The 18,764-nt window shown below is 32.2% G+C and overlaps 1 protein-coding gene across 3 annotated transcripts; it reads left to right on the top strand.

Annotated features, from left to right (window-relative positions):
• The first annotated feature begins 439 nt into the window (after positions 1–439).
• On the top strand, positions 440–13,974 carry LOC110024951 (geranylgeranyl transferase type-2 subunit alpha 1). 3 transcript variants are annotated; one of them, XM_020725157.1, is made up of 8 exons: positions 440–669; positions 746–905; positions 1,014–1,180; positions 1,266–1,370; positions 7,007–7,801; positions 7,916–8,102; positions 12,748–12,934; positions 13,347–13,973. In XM_020725157.1, the coding sequence occupies exons 1-8, from the start codon at positions 554–556 to the stop codon at positions 13,733–13,735; spliced, it is 2,106 nt and encodes a 701-aa protein (XP_020580816.1). In that variant the 5' UTR covers positions 440–553; the 3' UTR covers positions 13,736–13,973. The 3 variants fall into 3 exon arrangements, with proteins under 3 accessions (XP_020580816.1, XP_020580824.1, XP_020580832.1); XM_020725165.1 differs by lacking the exon at positions 1,266–1,370; XM_020725173.1 differs by lacking the exon at positions 440–669 and having other exon boundaries at positions 822–905; positions 1,018–1,180; positions 13,347–13,974.
• Positions 13,975–18,764: the final 4,790 nt, after the last annotated feature.

Below are 18,764 nucleotides of genomic sequence, written 5' to 3' on the forward strand. Positions count from 1 at the left end.
ATTTAATTATAGATTTAATAGTAATACATTATTATATCAATAATATTTTTAGATTATATATATATATACAACAATTTAAAAATTAAAATGATGAAATTTTGGAAGTTAAAATTATTTTTTTGTTTATTTTCTTTTATTATGTTTGATTTGATTGTCTTTTATTTTTATCCATTATTACTATAATTGATAAATAATTTTAACATTATGAGTAATTTAATAATACTTATTTTTTTAGATTTTATTATTATTATTTTAATAATTTTTCGATCTTAAAATGCATAATTATAAGAATATATCTTTTATAGACATTATATAATAACATGTGAGTTCCTTTGTGGTTGATTTATTGGCTGATTTAAATACTTATTAATTTATCATTACCAAATAAATTACAAATTAAAATCAAATCTGAACTTGAATTTATAACTGTACCAAAAGTGCAAAATATACTCACCTCTGACTTTAGATTACAGCCCTGCTGACCTCAGCAGAAGCCTCCTCTCATCTTCCAATCCGATTCCATCCGTTCCTGCACGACGGCGAGGGGAAAGGGATGCACGGCCGGCCGCGTAAATCCCCGGGCGTGAAGGACGCCGCCGCTGCAGCGGCTAAGGCCTCCAACCTCCGCGACCTTCAAGCTCAACTCATTCACAACCACCACCACCGCGTGTAACCTCACTTCCATCTCTCTCTCTCTCTCTCCAGTTTCCAATGGTTAAGCATTTGACTTTGGGGTGTTTGACAGGTATACTAAGGAGGCGATCTCCGCTAGCTCGAAGTTACTGGAAATAAATCCAGAAATATTAACCGTCTGGAACTACCGGAAACATGCTTTTCTGCAGAATCTCAAAGAAGCGACCGATTCTGAGGGCATCAAATCTTTGGTTGACGATGAGCTCAGAGCCGTGAGTTTTATTTCTTCCTTTTATTCTTTTTGGACGGGAATTGAGAATTTTTTAGCATTCATTTAGTCGGTTGATCTGATGTTGAGATCTTCATCGCAAATTCTTAAGGTAGAGATGGCTTTGAGAGCGAACCCTAAATCTTACGGGGCGTGGTTTCATCGGAAATGGGTTTTAAGTCAAGGGCTCGCTGCGGTAGATTTCGACAGGGAATTTCGGCTCCTGGATCACTTGCTAAAAGCTGATTCCCGCAACTTTCATGGTTGGAATTACCGTAGGTGTGATGCATCTGCCTTGATTTATCTGTTTCATTGCATTTTAAGGGTTTGTTTAGGCTTCGTAATTCGTGCTTTGGTATTCTAGGTTTGTTGCCAAGCTGAAAGGTTTACCTGATGTGGAAGAGTTGAAGTTCACGATGGATATGATTAACAGGAATTTTAGTAATTATTCTGCCTGGCACAGTCGGAGGTTTTTGCATTATTGTCATTCTCAACGTTCTTGTTCTTGTTGTTTTTGTTTTGTTTTAATTTTTTTTATGTTTTTTTTTTCTTTATGGCCATTTGAATGGATTTTATTGAAATCTTTTCGAGCCTTTCTTTTGAGATATCTATTGATGTTATTGTATTTTTCAGAAAATGATCGGTCATATTTATTGACATGCTCAATTCTTTTGAGGTTTACTTATAGGAAGAGTAGTGAAACTATAAATTACTATTGAACTGTGATAGATCTATGAGCACACTATAACCAACATACACTAAGAGGAATCCAAGTTTAAAATAAGACTCTCAATTGATATTGATAGATGGATGAATAGATGCATGAATCAATATTATATAAAGATTGGTAGATTCCAGTGTTTGCTAGTTGCATTCAAAATAAATGGTGAGATTGAGAAAGATTTCATTGTCTGCTCACTTAACTGACAATTTGTTAATTTTTATATTATGAATAGATGGATAGAAATATAGTTGTGGCGTGAAAACAGAAGGCTTTTCATTGCCTGTTTGTTGATTTCTAACCAATGTGTTACATGTTCAAGTGCAAGCAACTCTTCTTCTTATGAAATAATGCCAAGAACACTAAAATGGATGCCCTCCAATTCTGCTTGGCTACCATATGATGTGGTTTTGACTTATTATATCAAAATTGCTATGTTGAAGGGATATCCATCATGATGGCGAGGACACGATTGTAGTTGAATGGGACTGAATAAACTATCCCTTTATCAAAGCTCTCGACATATAAAGAAACTTTATAAGGAACTTTGAAGAGGATCATATCGTTGTTTTTATGCAACCATTTTAGTCTCCAGTTAGACTCTTGACTCTTGGCAAAGATCGCAACCTTGGCTTTGAAAGGGTATGATCAATCTAAGGCAATTCATCCCTTTAGGGTTCTAGCAAATGCACCGCATCTTCAAAAGGATCAATCAATCTATTGTGGATTTTATTCAACCTTATATATGATGGATTACATTAATTGAGCTAAACTTTGACTAAAAATCATGAATTCTGATCAAAATCCTGTTTGGATTCAATTTAATTTCTTTCATAACATATTATGATTATTGAGCAATGTTCTACCTAGTTTTTTTAGAATACAATCAAAATTCTTGATGTATTTAATCTTACCTTCTCCATAATGGATTATGACATTATGGCTGTTAAGTAGGATTTTGATCAGCTATTGTAGAGAATGATCAAAATCTTTGGTGGATGTACACTTTTTGACCAAGATTTTGTGACATTCATAAGAAGGAATCAGTAATTCAAAACAACGCAAGAGTTCAATAATTTTGAAGTAGGCTTACTATTAATTTTTCTTGCGTTGCATCACCCATAAGTTTATAAGCGAGGAGTTGTTCTCAAACTATGATCATCAACCTTTCATAGAAGTTAAAAAAATTAGAAGTTCAGTGCCAAATTTGCAGCAAAGTTCTAGCAAGCATTTTGCTAGAACATACGCTATAATTCAACCATTTTTCAAAGTTAAAAAGAAAATATAGCTTGATTGAGCAATCAAGAATTGCTTTGGGATAAAGACTTGAAATTTTTCTTTAGACAAATGATGTCCTTTTATATGAGAAAATTATTAAGTGGAGCATCATTGGAGCGTGTTACATATATGATCAAGTAGACATCCTTAAGTGGATGCACTCTTATGCATGTCATCAGATAAAATCCTAGTGCTAAAATTGAGGAAATTGGTGGCCCTAAGTAGAGGGCATTTTGACATCTAGGGAATGATCAAGCTTGATAGTTATTTTTTAGGCTGTGAATTTATGTCATGTATCTTTTAAACAAGATTTTTTTTTAACATAGAAGTTGATGCATCCAATAATATTAGAAAATTTATGGGATAATAATTTTTTTTTTATCAAGCTTATTTTTCAATGAAATGCTTGAATCTCAATTGACCAAGTCAAAACTCAATTTACTCGAAGAAAAAAAAATAATTGGAGACTAAATTAAGTTAAAACATTGTGAACTAACTATCAAATGGATGTTTTTATCGAAATGAATCCATTGAAATAATGATTGTATGATTTGGAATTCCGATAGCCATTCGACTTGAACCTAGTCTATCTGGTCTAGGTCAATCCAACTCAAGTTGATCCTCATATCTTACACATTCTTACTATGTAAATCATCTAAGAAGGTTTTTACTTATAAAGGATACTATGAACTCAATAGACCTTCATTCCCGATTGCTACAAATGAACACACCCAAGGAAATAAACATTTAAATTAAAAAATTATCAAAATATCATTTTGATTTTTTGAGGGCTCTACAATTGAGCATTGAATCTTATTCAAATTGTTCTCATCGATTAAATTGTTAGAATTTTAATTGTCACCTTATTTTTTGTTTTGTTTGGGGTTATTTGGGATCAATTTTTGCTTTTTATTTTTTGTTTTTAAAAATTAAAAATAGGAAACAAATAAAAAACAGTGTTTGTTTTTTTATATTTTTGTTTTATTTCTGTTTTTTTTTTATTTTTTGTAGAAATATTTCTATTTTTAAAATATTTAGAACAGAAAAAAACATGTTTTTGCCTGTTTTTAAAACACCGAAAACAACCTTTCACCTCGCCTGTCTCCCTCGCGATAGTCGATGATGCCAAACCCCTTCGCTCGCCGACCTCTCACCTTTGCTTACAAATCCCTTCGCTCTCTACGACTTCGATTCTCCTCCTATTATTGACTACTCCCACGGATGTGATCACAGCAACAACACCGAGATGCTGTAGAAGACTCTTACCATTGCTGACCTTGACAATGATCTCGACCCAACCTTCTCCCCTAGCGCTTTGGCAATTCCACAACCCTCGTCGAGTTCGACTCAGTCGCCGAGTTCAAAGGCCGCCTCAACTTTTAAAATGATTCAAACTATTTTTTTTCTTTTTTTTTGAAAAATCTCCCGTTGCAGGCATCCAAGATTGCAGTCCTGCCCTTTTTGTCGTGAAAGTTTTAAGAAAGTCAGCTGTGGCGACCTGTGGATCTTCACAGACAGCAGAGATATATTAGACATGGAAACTGTATCCAGAGAAAATCTGCTGCAACTCTTTATGTCTAGAAAAACTTTCTCTCATCGTCTTAGAATGTCTTCGACTCCTATGATTTTTTTCTAAAATAAAACAATCTGCTCTATATTCGACTCCATTGTCTCATCTGCTGTGCGTTTTTCCAGCTAGAGCTAGCTTTTGCTTGCTAGCTGATTGAATTAATGGCGGTTCCCTGTTTCTCTCTCTAAAGCTGAGAAGCTTTCCAAATATGATTGTTACTATGCATTAACATGCGATGATAGTAATGTTTCTGCTAGTTTGAGTTATTTTAGGTTCAGATATCTTGCCTTTTGACCTGCAACAGGAATTATTTCTTCTTTTAGGCGCAATTGCATATATACGACACAATTATGAAGCATTTACAAATTTCATATCTAATATCGAAACTTTCATATTTATTTTTTCAATATCTTTAATCATGCTTGTGTGGCCCGAAACTCTGCCTACGTGATATTTTTTTTTAAAATTATAAGTTTTTCTTAATAAAAAAATACTCATTCAAACATTTCTTATATTTTTTTATTTTAAATCGAGATAAATAAAAAAATACTAAACACGTTTTCTAGAAACATAAAATAGAAAATAAAAACAAAAACAAAACCGGCTAAAAACAAAAAACAAAAAGTGATCCCAAACGGGCCTTAGTTTGAGATATTGTTGGTGGTAAACATCACTAAATCACCATCAATCACCCAGATTAGTCCCAAAAGGTGGGTTAGTTAGTTCAACCTATTTGACTACATTTCAATTATGGGATGACTCATTATGTACTATTTAGTGTTGAAATCTATGAGCACTACTCTAGGTTATTGTAGATTAAGAATGAGAGCACCATTTTCAAAATCTATCATTAAGCTTCAATTTAACTCATTTGTGGCATTTTGAGTAATAGGAATTTCTAAGCCTATAGGAGCTCCAATGTTTGTTTGAATCCTTCAAGCAATCATCATAGAAACAGTGGATCTTCCAACCTTGTAGGAGCTTATATCCATAGGAAATCCTACCAGTGGCCATCACTAAGGAATAATATATTCAAAGTGTTGAGGAGCCTAGATTCTCTAAGTAATCCTACAAGTAGCTATCTTCCTCAACACATGCACAACAACCTCACTTGTGCGATGGTCATCACTATATCATGATTTGCATCACAACTTACACTTGCATTGCAGTCATTCTCCTCAAAACATATGCCGCAACTTTGCTTGCATTGTAGTTGTTGCCACCTCCATGCCTGTGTTGCAACCTCATGTATTTCATAGTGATATCTTTTAAGACTTATGCTGCAATCTTGCCTGTTTTTCAATCGTTGTTGCGTTACTGTCACAACCTCGCTTGTGCCATTCTCACATCAATTTCACTGTAAGATTTACATTGCATCAATCTTCAATTACGCCTATACTATAGTCATCTCTATTGGAACTGAATCACAGCTATCTTCAGTTAGGTTTGCACTACAAGCTCCAAGTGCTTACTAGCTCCTATAGTTGCATCTATGATAGTCACTCTCAATGTGTTAAGGACCAATTTTGGTGCCCTCTTTAACTTTTTTTTATTATTTTTTTGGTTCTAAAATTATTTCATTTATTTAAAGATGCTTTACCATTGTACCATTTTTGATATGTAGTCAACGCTATTCAACTTAGCAAGATCTCATTGCCTTCTGTTGATTTCAGAGTAAAAAGTTGTGCTTGCTATCTTTTCTTTTATTGATTGTATGTGACATTGATCCACTTTATTGGATCAATTTCCCCCATGCAACAAGGCTTATCTTCACTATTTTGGTCCCAAGTCTCATTTTTTAAACCTTTTTTTATCAGTATTCGACTCTTTTTAAATCTATTTTGTGCAAATATTTTTATGGAACTTTTATTCATGTTTTGACTTCTAAATCGTTTAGCATTTTCTCATACTACTCATATTATAGATAAATCTTCGATCTCCGTTTTGTATGCCCAAACCACGTAAAAAAATCAATCTTGCATGAATTTTAAAGTAAGTGTCATGATGAATAAGAAGATAGCACCAACACACGCCTGCTCTGGTCAAGAGTCATTTTTCAATCTTGAGTGCTCTCTTGTATGCAATGTTTTGCATCTGGCCCAAGCAGACTTTGCACCTTGGGAAACTTGGTGTTACAAAAGTCTTGTGGAACACATAAATCAGAATAACATCATGAATTGGAATTGTGGTTGGGTTTATTTTTTAAATTCTGGTGCATCATAAGTTAGAAAGGTATATAAGCTTTGAATATAAGAACAATTATAATGGTTATTGTTTGTGATTGTAAATTGTTAATGTACTAGTTTGTTATGCTCTTACCTTTTCAAGACATTGTTGGTACTTGTTTCTTCCTAATTTAACAGTGGGTTGTTTTAGAAATTCCTCAAAAATGATTATGCATTATGCATGCTTCTAACAATCTATTGAATACTCCATATTAATTGGAATCATTGTTTTCACCATTTAAATTAGCTAGTGATACATTGAGAACATTTTTCCATATATCGCAATAATAATCGACTGCTTATTAACGTAGTGAACTTTTATCCCGATTGTTGAACAAGAAGGCTCCGGGATTTGTTGATAGGGAAAGTATTCTGACAAAGGAATATGATCTTGTAAGTCAAGCTCTTTTTACTGACCCAAGTGATCAAAGTGGATGGTTCTATCATCTTTGGCTTCTTGATCAGACTGTCACTCCAAATGAAGTTTTACTGATCTCTTCCTGGCCTTCCCATGGTTCAGACTGGGTCCTATCAGTGAATGGAGATGCAACAATTTGCAAACCATCCAAACCAATTTGCACAGGCTATTATTTCATGAATACTGGAAAATTACCCATTGTTCTATACTTTAATCAAACTGTAAAAGGAGTAAATTCATCCAGTGTGACTGTAAATTCTATTTTTGTCAAGAATGAAAATCTTGTTTGGAGGCCACTCCCACCCTCCAAGTCTCAAGAAGCTGCTTGTTGGGTTACTTACCTACAAATTCCAGATGTGCTTAGTGATTCGAAAGCTTATGTAGTTGAGGTCAAACTCAGCCATTCAAAGGATATTTTATCGTCTATTGGTTCTGAATTCAACCATCCTTCGCATTTCAGATTTACTTTGACCTTAAACTCTGAAAGTTTGGAGAATGCTGGAGGAGAATCAGTAGATGAGCTGTTAGTTTGGAATGATGGTAGAAGTTCTGCGTTGGAAAGTAATGATTTGGTTTCATTTGATCAACTAAATTTGTGTGAAGATCATGCATCTGCATTTTCTCAATGGCAGTTGGCGACGATATCTAATGAGATAAAACTTTTTAAAGAGTTATCCGAAGAAAATTGGTTAGAATTCATTATTTTCTCTTTCCGCTGATTTTTGCCGAAGTTTATATTGATTTTTTCTTTATTCTCATTATTATCTATTAGTAACCATTTATTTTTTTCTTTTAATTGTAGTATATTTGTGAACCTTACATTAGCACGACTGTTACTTGCTCAAGAAGTAATGGTGTCACACAGAACTCTTACAGAAAGGTTAAACCATTTGAGAGAGGTGTTAAAACTCTATGACGATTTGTTAAAGTTGGATCCAAGGCATGCTGGATACTATGAGGACGAAAGAAGCTTAGTTCTTATGAATCAGGTAAGATCCTCATCTTTCTGCTTGATTTTATATGCATCCAATTTCTTAAACGTGCTTTATTTCGGACTCTACTTGCATAGCAGGCTATGCTTTTTTATTAGATGGGTTCTTTCTGCAGAACTGATGATAATTAGAAGTTGTTGTGAAACTTCTAAGAACTCATGTTAATAATTAGAAGTTGTTGTGAACTTCTAAGAACTCATGTTATTTTTTTTTTTTTTGGGAAATTTGGAAAACACCTTTGTTTTTTGTGGAAAAGTTAGAAAACACCTCAACAGCTGCATTGGAAGCAGCACAATATGTCCGGAGCACCATCTTTTGTCCATTGGTTTACCTTTCAATTTCCTCGATATCATTAGATTTCTATTTTGATTTCAAACTATAATAATGTATGGTGGCTTTTGCAACATTATATTGGCATAACAATTGTGTGTTTACCTCTTGCTGTTAGAAGAAAATATTAGCGTACATTTCATACTGTTATTAATAATACCTAGTTATATATATATAATTATTGCACACCTGATGCCTTAAGGTATCTATAACTTTGTCTACATTATGTACATGGCATGTTGAATTCCATAACAATCTTTTTGTTGAAGCCTATATTGATTTAGATGTTAATTAACTTCTTGATATCAATTATTCTTCACATTGTGACTGAATCACTAATTTTAATAAAGGACATTTAATATGGCGCATCTTTGCTGGAGGCTTGGTCATAATGAAATATCCTTTCAAACTGACTGCCTGGGAAAGGAAAATGTTGTAATAACGATGAAATTGTTCTGAAATTAGTTTTTTGAGCCATGTTATGAAGGACAGCCTTGAGAGAAAGAAGAAGGAACTGGTAAAAAGAATAAGTTATTAGATAAGCAAATTTGATGGTTGAACTAGGAGATTTTTCTCCTGGAACGGTTTTGGGTCTTTCACCTTGTTAAAGGTCAAAATTCAGAACGGATAGAACAAGATGCTTAAAATCCAAAATAAAAACTTCATTACTAAAAGTTGTTATATTTGTATATGGCAATATTAGCAAATTACTAAAAGTTGCTAGTAAATTTATTGATATTAAGTAGAGTAACCCAGGAAAACAATCTGATGTCAAAGACATAAATATCTCAAATATTTATGACCACAAGAATTTATGTCTAAATCGTTTTCCTATGCTATAAGCATCCCTATATACAGATGTCCAATTACCAATGCTGGGTGGCACTTCTAACTTATTAAATGTGATGTGATCTTGAAGGAAGGTCAACAAGCTCATTTGGAATTTGTGTGAGAAAAATTGTTTTCAGTACCATTGGAAAAAATAAAATTCCATCCATAGTCATTAATGTAAAATTTTTTAGGCTAACATTGTCTGAATTAGATGTTAGATCCTCAATATAGAAAATGGGACAAATAATCATGGAAATGGGTGAACTTACTCATATTTGAGGTTCTAGCTTTCTAATAAAACAAGATGGCTCAGAGGTTTTTGTAAGAAATATTAGATAGGCGGACTTAAGTATTGTGTAGGATATATATTTAAATATGTAATATCGTAGTTTCCGTAGGCATTATGATGAGGATCATTATAACGTTCTGCTCTCTCTATTCTAATGCTTCCTCTTTTCTCTCTCTTTCTCTCTCTCTCTTTCCCACTCTCTATCTAACGCTTGCCCACCTCCCCCTTCTTCCCTACTTCTCTCCCCCCTCCTTTCCTCTCTCTCTCTCTTACTCCTTCCCTCTCTCTCAAACAATCTCTCCTCTCTCTTTACCTCTCTTGCCTTCTTAATCTCCCCTTCTCTCCATCTAGCTCCTCTCTCTATGTTTATCCATCCTTCCCTCCTTTTATACCTCTCTTTCTCTCTTCTCTCTCTTCCCTTTTATCTATAATCAACATGCTAGTTTTGTATATATTCAATGAGTGATTCAGTAAAACTCAAGTTGCCAATTAATATGCTATAAACAATTTAAAAATGTGGTGGTCTTCATGGTAAAATTAGAATAAGTAAACTCATTTATAGATAAATATAAAACATGATTTCCTAGATTATCTCTCTCAGGAGTATAATTAGTTTTCCTTAATATTTATTAATTAAGGAAATTATCTTTCTAAAGGACATTCTTTTCTACCTTTTTTTTCACTAAATTCTATTTTAGTTCGATTTATTCCTTGAAATATATTTGTGGTGGAACTAAGGAAAAAGCTTGGACTTTTGAATTAAATAATAGTTTGCTGAACATTTGGTTATTTATCATGCTTAATGCCAGACTTATGCTCATGTTTTGGCTCAGTTTCAAAAACATTTGCTATCTTAAATGTAGACAAAATGTATGGAAAAGTGTTATTTTTTATCTGATAACCGTTTTCTAAGTATTGGTCAACACCAAAAAGTGAATTAGAGATTTCATAGATTATTACTTATTATGATCAGACTTATTATGCTTATGAGATCTTTTGTTGGTGCATGTTTAGTAAATTATGAGCTTAACCAAATGTTATCATTATAGAGATTTAAAACCAGAATATAAGTTGCTAGAGGTTAATTAAGTTATATTTCAATCTTGGTGGCTTTCAATCAAGTCTCATTTATCATCTTATTATAATAAAGGCCTATTTCTTGCTTTATATTTTTCCTTGAAGAGTATCGATGAATCTAGGCATTTGTAATTCATGATTTGTCAAACAATAATATACTTTTTTTTGTTGCTAATCAAGTATTTCATTACATATAAAGAGCTTTTTTGTCTACGGTTTAGAAGTTGCTTAATTAACTCTGTATGATGTTGTGATGAATATTTTCGCTTAAGATTTTATTTTATCTCATTTCATGTAGTAATAATATTTTCATTGTTTAAATTTTTAATCGAAACATTTGAATAAAACCTACCAATTTAGCATTACCAAATCTAATAGCTATTTAAATCAGCTAATCAAGCTAATAAAGCGTTAGAACTTTTCAATGCATTAAAATTGGAGTTAAAATCATATTGTTATAGATTTTAACAAAATGCAAGCAAAATTTTTTTTTTTCTATCCTTTATAAGAGATTGAATAATTCTTGACACGGTTGAATATATGTAATAGTCATTATAAAAGGTGTTAAACCATTCATAAAATTTATTCACAATTATGTTGATATTATGATTATATGTAATGAAAATAATATTTATATATGCTAGGTTGGACGACATCCAAGATTTACAGCATCTGTAGAGTGTCCTGTCAAGTTATCTTACTGACAATAACCGAAAATTAAATCCTAATTATATCATGTGAATCAGAACACATTCAACTCTTAGAAAATGCTTTTATGGGAAATGAATGCAATTGAAACCATGCGATGAGATTCAAATTATTATAGTGAAGGCTCCTAAAACTTGTGCTCATGCATTACAAAATGTGCCAATTAACACAATTTTACCCAAATTTCTGATTGAGAACTTTTACCTGAATTATAGTAAACAATTGAACTTTTATTTTGTTGATGCTTCGAAGAAGATTTAATTTACTTGAGTGGAAGGTGAACTGGCTTGAAAATATTCATGATTGATTTGTAGAATTTGGTTGGATTTTTTTTCTCTTTTTTTTTTTTTATTGTCTTCGATTTCTTTTCCCCATTTTTTAAGGTTTTTCAAGGTAAAATTTAGATTGATTTAAGTTTTGAGGTTTGTTGCTAGTACGTTGGAGAATGTTTGGGAGAGTGGGATTGAGGTTTGTGAAGGTCTGAAATTCAAATTTGACTTTGACTAGAGCCTAATTATATGAAGATTTGGTGAACTTTCTGGAGGATTTATTTGGGGAAAGGGCAGAGGAGTGGATGAAGGAGAAAATAAGGTAATAAGATGGGTTTACCATTCTATGAACAAGGAACTTACTGATTGTGAGCGAAATCTTGGAATAGATGAAGAATGGTCTTCAAACTCGCAGTAGAAATTTTATTCATTATATAATGTCTTACATGACTTAAAAGATTCAAATTTATTGATGGAAGTAATAATAAACAGCTAACAAAATGCTAATTTTATGGCATTTTCTTGAACAACCACATCATAAGGCATTTTGAATGGATTAAATTGGATATATCCTTCTATAGGATTTACATAAATCATATGTAAATCTTTTTTATTTTTGTAGCTGATATCAGATCTTTATTAGTTCTTAAGTTACCGCTCAAATCATTCAAACTAAATAATAATAATATTAATTACACTCTCGTTAACAACTAATTTTTGTTTGCTAGTCTATGTTCTTCTTTCCCCCGTTCCTTCTTAGATTTAAGATTGGGGCATTTACATACATAGCACACAATTCTATGTATTGAGGTATCTCGCATCTAAAATTTCATATATACACGGATAGCACTCAAATCTTTAATATCACATAAAAAGTAGCACAATTATTATTTTTTTAAAGTCAAATGAACCTTTGTTTAAAGCATCAAAGTTCTATGTGTAAATATGAAAGTTTAGATCCGAGATATGCAAATAGATAAGAATTGTGTGCCACGTATGTAAATTTCCCTTCAGGATTTTATCCTTATTGGCTCATTGCCTAATTTGTTGGCTATTCCTTGTAATGGCCATACTAAGAAAATTGTTCCAATCTGTTGACATCATGCTTTCTTATATTGCAAATTTACAACTTACACAGGTAACTTGTGATGAAAAATCTATATCAAGCCACCGTTCTCATTCCAGTAACTATACTTCATCGAAGGTTCATCTCCTTGGCTGTTTGCAACTTAAAAGCTTATCATTGACTCGGATTGGGTACGTTGAGCGCCTGTTATGGGTTCAAACACTCGATCTTAGCCACAATAAGCTCAGGTCGATAGCAGGTGAGGATTGCCACTTTTCCTTATTGTGTTTACCTCTAATGTGCTCTTCACATTTTGCCAAGCAAAACCTTATAGGGGTATTTACCTATGTACCAGACAATTCTTATGTATTTATATATGTAACACCTAAATTTTTATATTTACACGCATACCACTCAAATCATTAACATCACATCAAGAATACCACTATCACAATCGTTTTAGAGGTGAAATACACCTTTTCATGCATAGGTTTATAACACAAATGTATTATAAATATAAATATTAAACTTTGGATGTTAGATATGTAAATACACTAGAATTGTGCGGTTTGTGCCTAAATTTCCCAACTATATATCAAAGTTCGCTTTAGAGTACTCAAAAATCTCATTTGTTGTTTAATCTAACTCGAGAATTCTGCGGCTACTCGCAGGCATAGAAGCATTGCAACTTCTTACCTGTTTGAATTTGAGAAACAACCAGATCTGTAGCATTACATCATTAGAACCTCTAAAGCCTCTTAGCTATTTGAGAGTCTTGGACATATCCTTCAATAAAATAGGTCTTCACCCTGTTGATACGACGAGGTATCTATTCTCGTCTCCCTTAACATATTCAATGATAAAGGACGAAAAATACCTCGAAGAGTGCCGCCAGGCAAACATCAATGTGGCTGATAATTGGGAAGCCATATTTCTGTTTAGAGATTTGCATCTCAAGCAGTTAGATGTCAAGGGGAATGCAGTTGCTGATGAGAAGTTTAGAGCTCTTCTGAAGAAGGTGCTTCCTACTCTTATTTGGCTTGATGGTGAACGATTATAAAAGCCAGGCATTTCTGTACTGCGAAATTCTCAGGTGTGTATAATTTTTTTTTGAGAAATTGGCATACACACCATAGAATTCTTTTACATTTATATATCAACACCTAAATTTTCATATTTACATTTATTACACTTTGGTTTGATAAGCTTATGCATGAAATGACGCATCTAAACTATTTAGGTGATACTGATATTTTTGATGTAATATTAAAAGATTTGACGGCTATGCATGTAAATATTAAAGTTTAGGTGTTTGATATGTAAACACATTAAAATTTTGTGGTATGTATGTAAATCCCCCAAATTTTTTTCATTAGTTGCATGAACCTTCCGAAATGATATTTTCACAATACAATAATAATTGTCATAAATAATGATTTTTTATTATTATTTGGAATCGTTTTTTAGGTGCACTATCTAACCTTAAATCTTGCAGTGGTATTCTGATCCCTTAAAAAAAATATAGGACAGTACAACTTGAGGAAAACTTAATACTTACAGAATGTAGTCTCGCTTGGAATTTTCACGATTGGAGTTGGGGCTTTTTGTAGTTCCAGAATCCTGCTTTTCATCTTTTCTACCTTAGGTTTATTAGATTCTGTGAACTTATTTGTGTCGTCTTTCTTGAACTTCAGGGCTGTAGGATTTAATAAATCTTGTAAATCGTGATTTAGTAGAGCTTAAAGGTGTTAAATGCTGAGAATTGTTTGGCATAATGCATGTTAAGTCCGGTTAATGCTAAATGCTAATAAACTTTTTCTAGTATTTTTTTTTTTAAGATCTAGGATTTAAATGAATTAGAAGAATGTGCATAATGACTATCAGTGTAAATCTCATAAATCCTGCTTCCCTTTGATTGTATTAAATCAGGGATTTACCCTTGAAAGGGAGGAAATGAGGATTTAAACAGTGGTAAGTAAATAAGATTTTTACTTAAATTCCGTATAAATTTGGATTAAACCTTATAAGCAAACAAAAAATTGCCTAAAATCATGATTTTTCTTAAGAAAGTTATACTAAAACATCATTAAAAACTGATTTCAACTTAAACATTAATTAAATATAGGTTTTTTCTTTTAAATATCCGACGGTACACTTCTATTTGAGTGCACAAAAACCAAATAAAATCAATATATTATCAAATAAAGCTAACCTAAAATAATATAAAATACTGATTTTAACTTTATAAATTACCTAGTTATAAGTTGTACTTCAGAAGGACAATACAGTTCAACTTTAGTGAACAAAAAGTGCCTAAAATCATAATATTTCTAAAAAAAGTGATTTAAAACTTCATTAAGAAATGATTTCAGCTTGATAACAGAATTACATTAGTGTTTGTTTAAGAAAAGGCAGTAATCAAAATATAGATTAAAAAGAAAAACTTATTAAACAAAAGTAACATAAAACATCATTGAAAATCTATTTCGGCCTCATAAGAAAATTTCATATTGCTTTTCTTCAGAAATAAGGCAGGTCAATCTTAGTTTATAACCCAATTTTTGCCTACAATCATAATAGTTCTAATACATAGAACCTAAAATATCATAGAATTTTCATTCTAGCATTATTAGTAGATTACTTGAATGTTTTCTTCAAGAATAAGGCATTTATTTATGCATTACTTTATAACATGACGCCAAAAAAAAATGAGGGATATCACTTGTGTAAGTAGTGAAACTTCAGTACTACTATATGACTTGCCAGCTCAATAAAATTTACAATATTGGGCTCTATTTGGGGGAAAAAAATCTCTATCAATTTCTCTCCACTTCAAGCACTAATATATCAGTATTTGCAATTAATTCCTTATTAAAATAAATGGAAAATTTACAAACATAGTATTGAATTCTTATGTACGTACGTGCATATCATCTTACCCGTGCATGAAATGATGAGAATGTATATTTCACTTTTTAAAAAGTTTAAACGGCAATACTTTTTATGTCATATGAAACTTTTACTTGATATTAATGTAAAATGTTAGGGGTTGGTTATGTAAATACATAAGAATTGGGTGTTAGATTGTCAATACCAAAAAAAAAAAACATAAAATAAAATAGTTGGGATGGATTTGAGGGTGAGAGTTAGTGGTTGCCACTTTTTCGCATATGTTTAACATTTATTTTGTGCTTATAAACCTTTTTCTCCTGAGGGCCTACAGTGCAATATTGAAATTCATGTTTTAAAAAAAAATGACAAATTAAATTAAGGTCTTGTGGTTGTCCTTTATCATCATCATTATCATTATGTTTTCTTTTTTTTTTTTTTTTTTTTTTTTTTTGTGTGTGTAATTTTTAAGTTGTATTAAATTTTATCAAATAATTGTTTCTAATATCAAAACAATCATATTATCATGTGTACCACATTCTATAATTGCCATTCCCTTACTTTGTACTTTGAATTTGAATATTGCTTTAAAAATATATGAGTTTTGTATACTTATATATATATATATATATATATATCAAGCCAAAACGAGCGAACACGAACAAACAAATTTTTGTTTTGTTTTTTGCTCGTTTATATATCGAGTCAAAAAAAAAATTTACGTAACGAATGAGTAGAACATGAGCAAACTTATCAAGTTGAGCATGAGTTGTTCGACAATAATGAGCTATTTTGAAAGCCCTTGATAATAGTCAGAGATTTTTTTTGGTTATTACATAATATCTAATAATAATCACATTCAGAAAATTTATCATATATGTAGGGTTTGTTAGAGGCAGTAGTTGTGCGAGGAAATTATTTTGCCGATGCTATTACGAGAAAGTTGTGGGTCTGTTTGTATTGTGCAGTAGCTATGTTGCAGTTGTGTATGATAAATAAGAGTTGTATGTCATTATATTGATGTGTTATTGAATAATTCATACATGCAAATAAAAATTAAATTTTACATCCCTAAAAACACATATGGTATTTCACTAAAGAGTAACACAAGAAGCAAAAGTAAAAAATAAATTTGTTAGCGTAATAATTAATATTATCATAATATTGATTCTGACATACAGACGATTAATTTCACAGGATATTCTCTTCTTAAAAAAAATTCTCTATGCCTGATCGTTAAACCGTCACAGTTGGAAACGAAACAAAAAAGAAACATTTGAAATCTATCATCATAATCAACACACCACCATCACCACTACCACTACACGTACTACCAAAAAACCACCACCAAACCACCACCACCACACCACCACCACCACCACCACACCACCACCAACACATCCCCTCATCATCACAACCACCACCACTACAACCACATAATATCACTAGGGCTATCAAAACGACTTCTTGTTTGCAAACAACTTGTGTTCCGCTAGTTAAGTAGCACATGTTTGATTCGTTCGCTAAGTAAATGAGTCAAATACGAACAAAATTTTTGCGCTCGATGTAAAAATTAGTTGAACACAAATAAAATTTTGTTTGTTCGTGTTTGACTTGTTTTGGCTCAAAATAATTAAATATATTAATTGATGAGTATTATTTTTAAATAATTTAATTGACTACAAAGCTACAAAGGTTCATAATGAGTTGAAATTGTTAATTAAAAGAGGATTAAATATATATATTAAATCCTATTTAAATTAATATTTTGATATAATAATAAGATTTAAATCTCGACCCTACCCTTAACATTCTATAGTTGTGTGATTAGGGCTATCAAAAGGGCTCGTCGTTCGCGAATAGCTCGTGTTTAGCTTGCTAAAAAAATAAGTCAAACATGAACAATATTACTTTTTAACGAGTCAAACACAAATTGAATTTGGATTTGCTCAAACTTAACCCATTTACACTCCTACGTAACACCCCCACCACATCATTACGACATCACAAGTTAGGTAAGAATCATCTCAACTAAGACATGGAGGAACCCAATTGAGATATGGAACTACAAAACAATAAATACATTGAGCATAGACACTGGCCCCAAACCACAATGAGCAACCCTTTTAAGAAAAAGAGCAAACCACTTAGAGCAACCCGATTGAGAAAGCGAACAAACCTGGAAAGCAACCTCCAAATTTCACAGAAAAAAATAAATGCAAATTCCAAATCCCTTCCTTGGGCATATAAAAAAATTATGTATATAAAAAAAGTGAATGCAATTTCTCTTTAGAACAGAGCTACAAACCATAAAGAGCAAGCCACAATTCTCATTGAACCACAAGCCGTAAATAGCAAAGAGCACAAATTATAAAGAGCAAAACCATAGAGAGAGAAAATAAACCGTAAAGAAAAAGGATAGAAGATACTGGAGGACGAAGGAGAGCAAAGAAATCAAACGCCGACAATCTCGCGCTACCAATGCCGAAGAATAGAGAGCGACAAGAGAGGAGGAAAAAACCTTGGAAAAAGATGCGAGCGACCATAAAAAAACAAGCGGATACTAAAGCTCGTGAGACAACGAGGTAATAGGGACGCGAAAAAAATGAAATGTGAGGTCGACCCTGTGGCCCCAAATTATGAAAAAAATATTATGTTCGGAGTCTAAGCATTCCACAAATGAAGATAATACATGGGCGGAGCATTTTTCCGAATTATGGGCACGTTTAAAAACAAGAAAACGCCTCAGGGGTAGGGCTGTCAAAACGGCTCGTTGTTCGCGAACAGCTCGTGCTTGGCTCGTTAAGAAGCTCGTGTTTGACTCGTTAATTTTGTTCGATAAGTTAACGAGCCGAACACGAACTAAGATGTGTTCGTTCGTGTTCGGCTCGTTTTGGCTCGAAATACTACTCATCAAGTTTATATATATATTAAGTAGTATTTTAAAAAAATCTAATTGACTACAAAACTACAAAAATTTATAATCAATTAAAATATTGATTAAGAAAATAGAATAAAAATTATTAAATTAGATTCAAATGATATTTTAATATAAATAATAATTTTTAAATCTTGCTTAAACCCTTATTGTCTTATGTCTTATGGCTACATGATTAGGGTTGTTAAAAGAACTCTTTGTTCGTGAAGAGCTCGTGTTCGGCTCGTTAAGCAAACGAGCCAGACAAGAACACACTTTTTGA

This window comes from Phalaenopsis equestris, unplaced genomic scaffold (assembly GCF_001263595.1).
Source record: "Phalaenopsis equestris unplaced genomic scaffold, ASM126359v1 Scaffold000002, whole genome shotgun sequence".
In the NCBI taxonomy this organism is placed as follows: Eukaryota; Viridiplantae; Streptophyta; class Magnoliopsida; order Asparagales; family Orchidaceae; genus Phalaenopsis; species Phalaenopsis equestris.

What these genes read in the sequence shown, in the direction of transcription:
- LOC110024951 (XM_020725157.1), top strand. Translation starts at nt 554, where the DNA reads ATGCACGGCCGGCCGCGTAAATCCCCGGGCGTGAAGGACGCCGCCGCT. An exon ending in TTGACGATGAGCTCAGAGCC is followed by an intron (nt 906 to 1,013) that starts GTGAGTTTTATT and finishes CAAATTCTTAAG; the next exon opens with GTAGAGATGGCTTTGAGAGC. An exon ending in TAAGCTCAGGTCGATAGCAG is followed by an intron (nt 12,935 to 13,346) that starts GTGAGGATTGCC and finishes GGCTACTCGCAG; the next exon opens with GCATAGAAGCATTGCAACTT.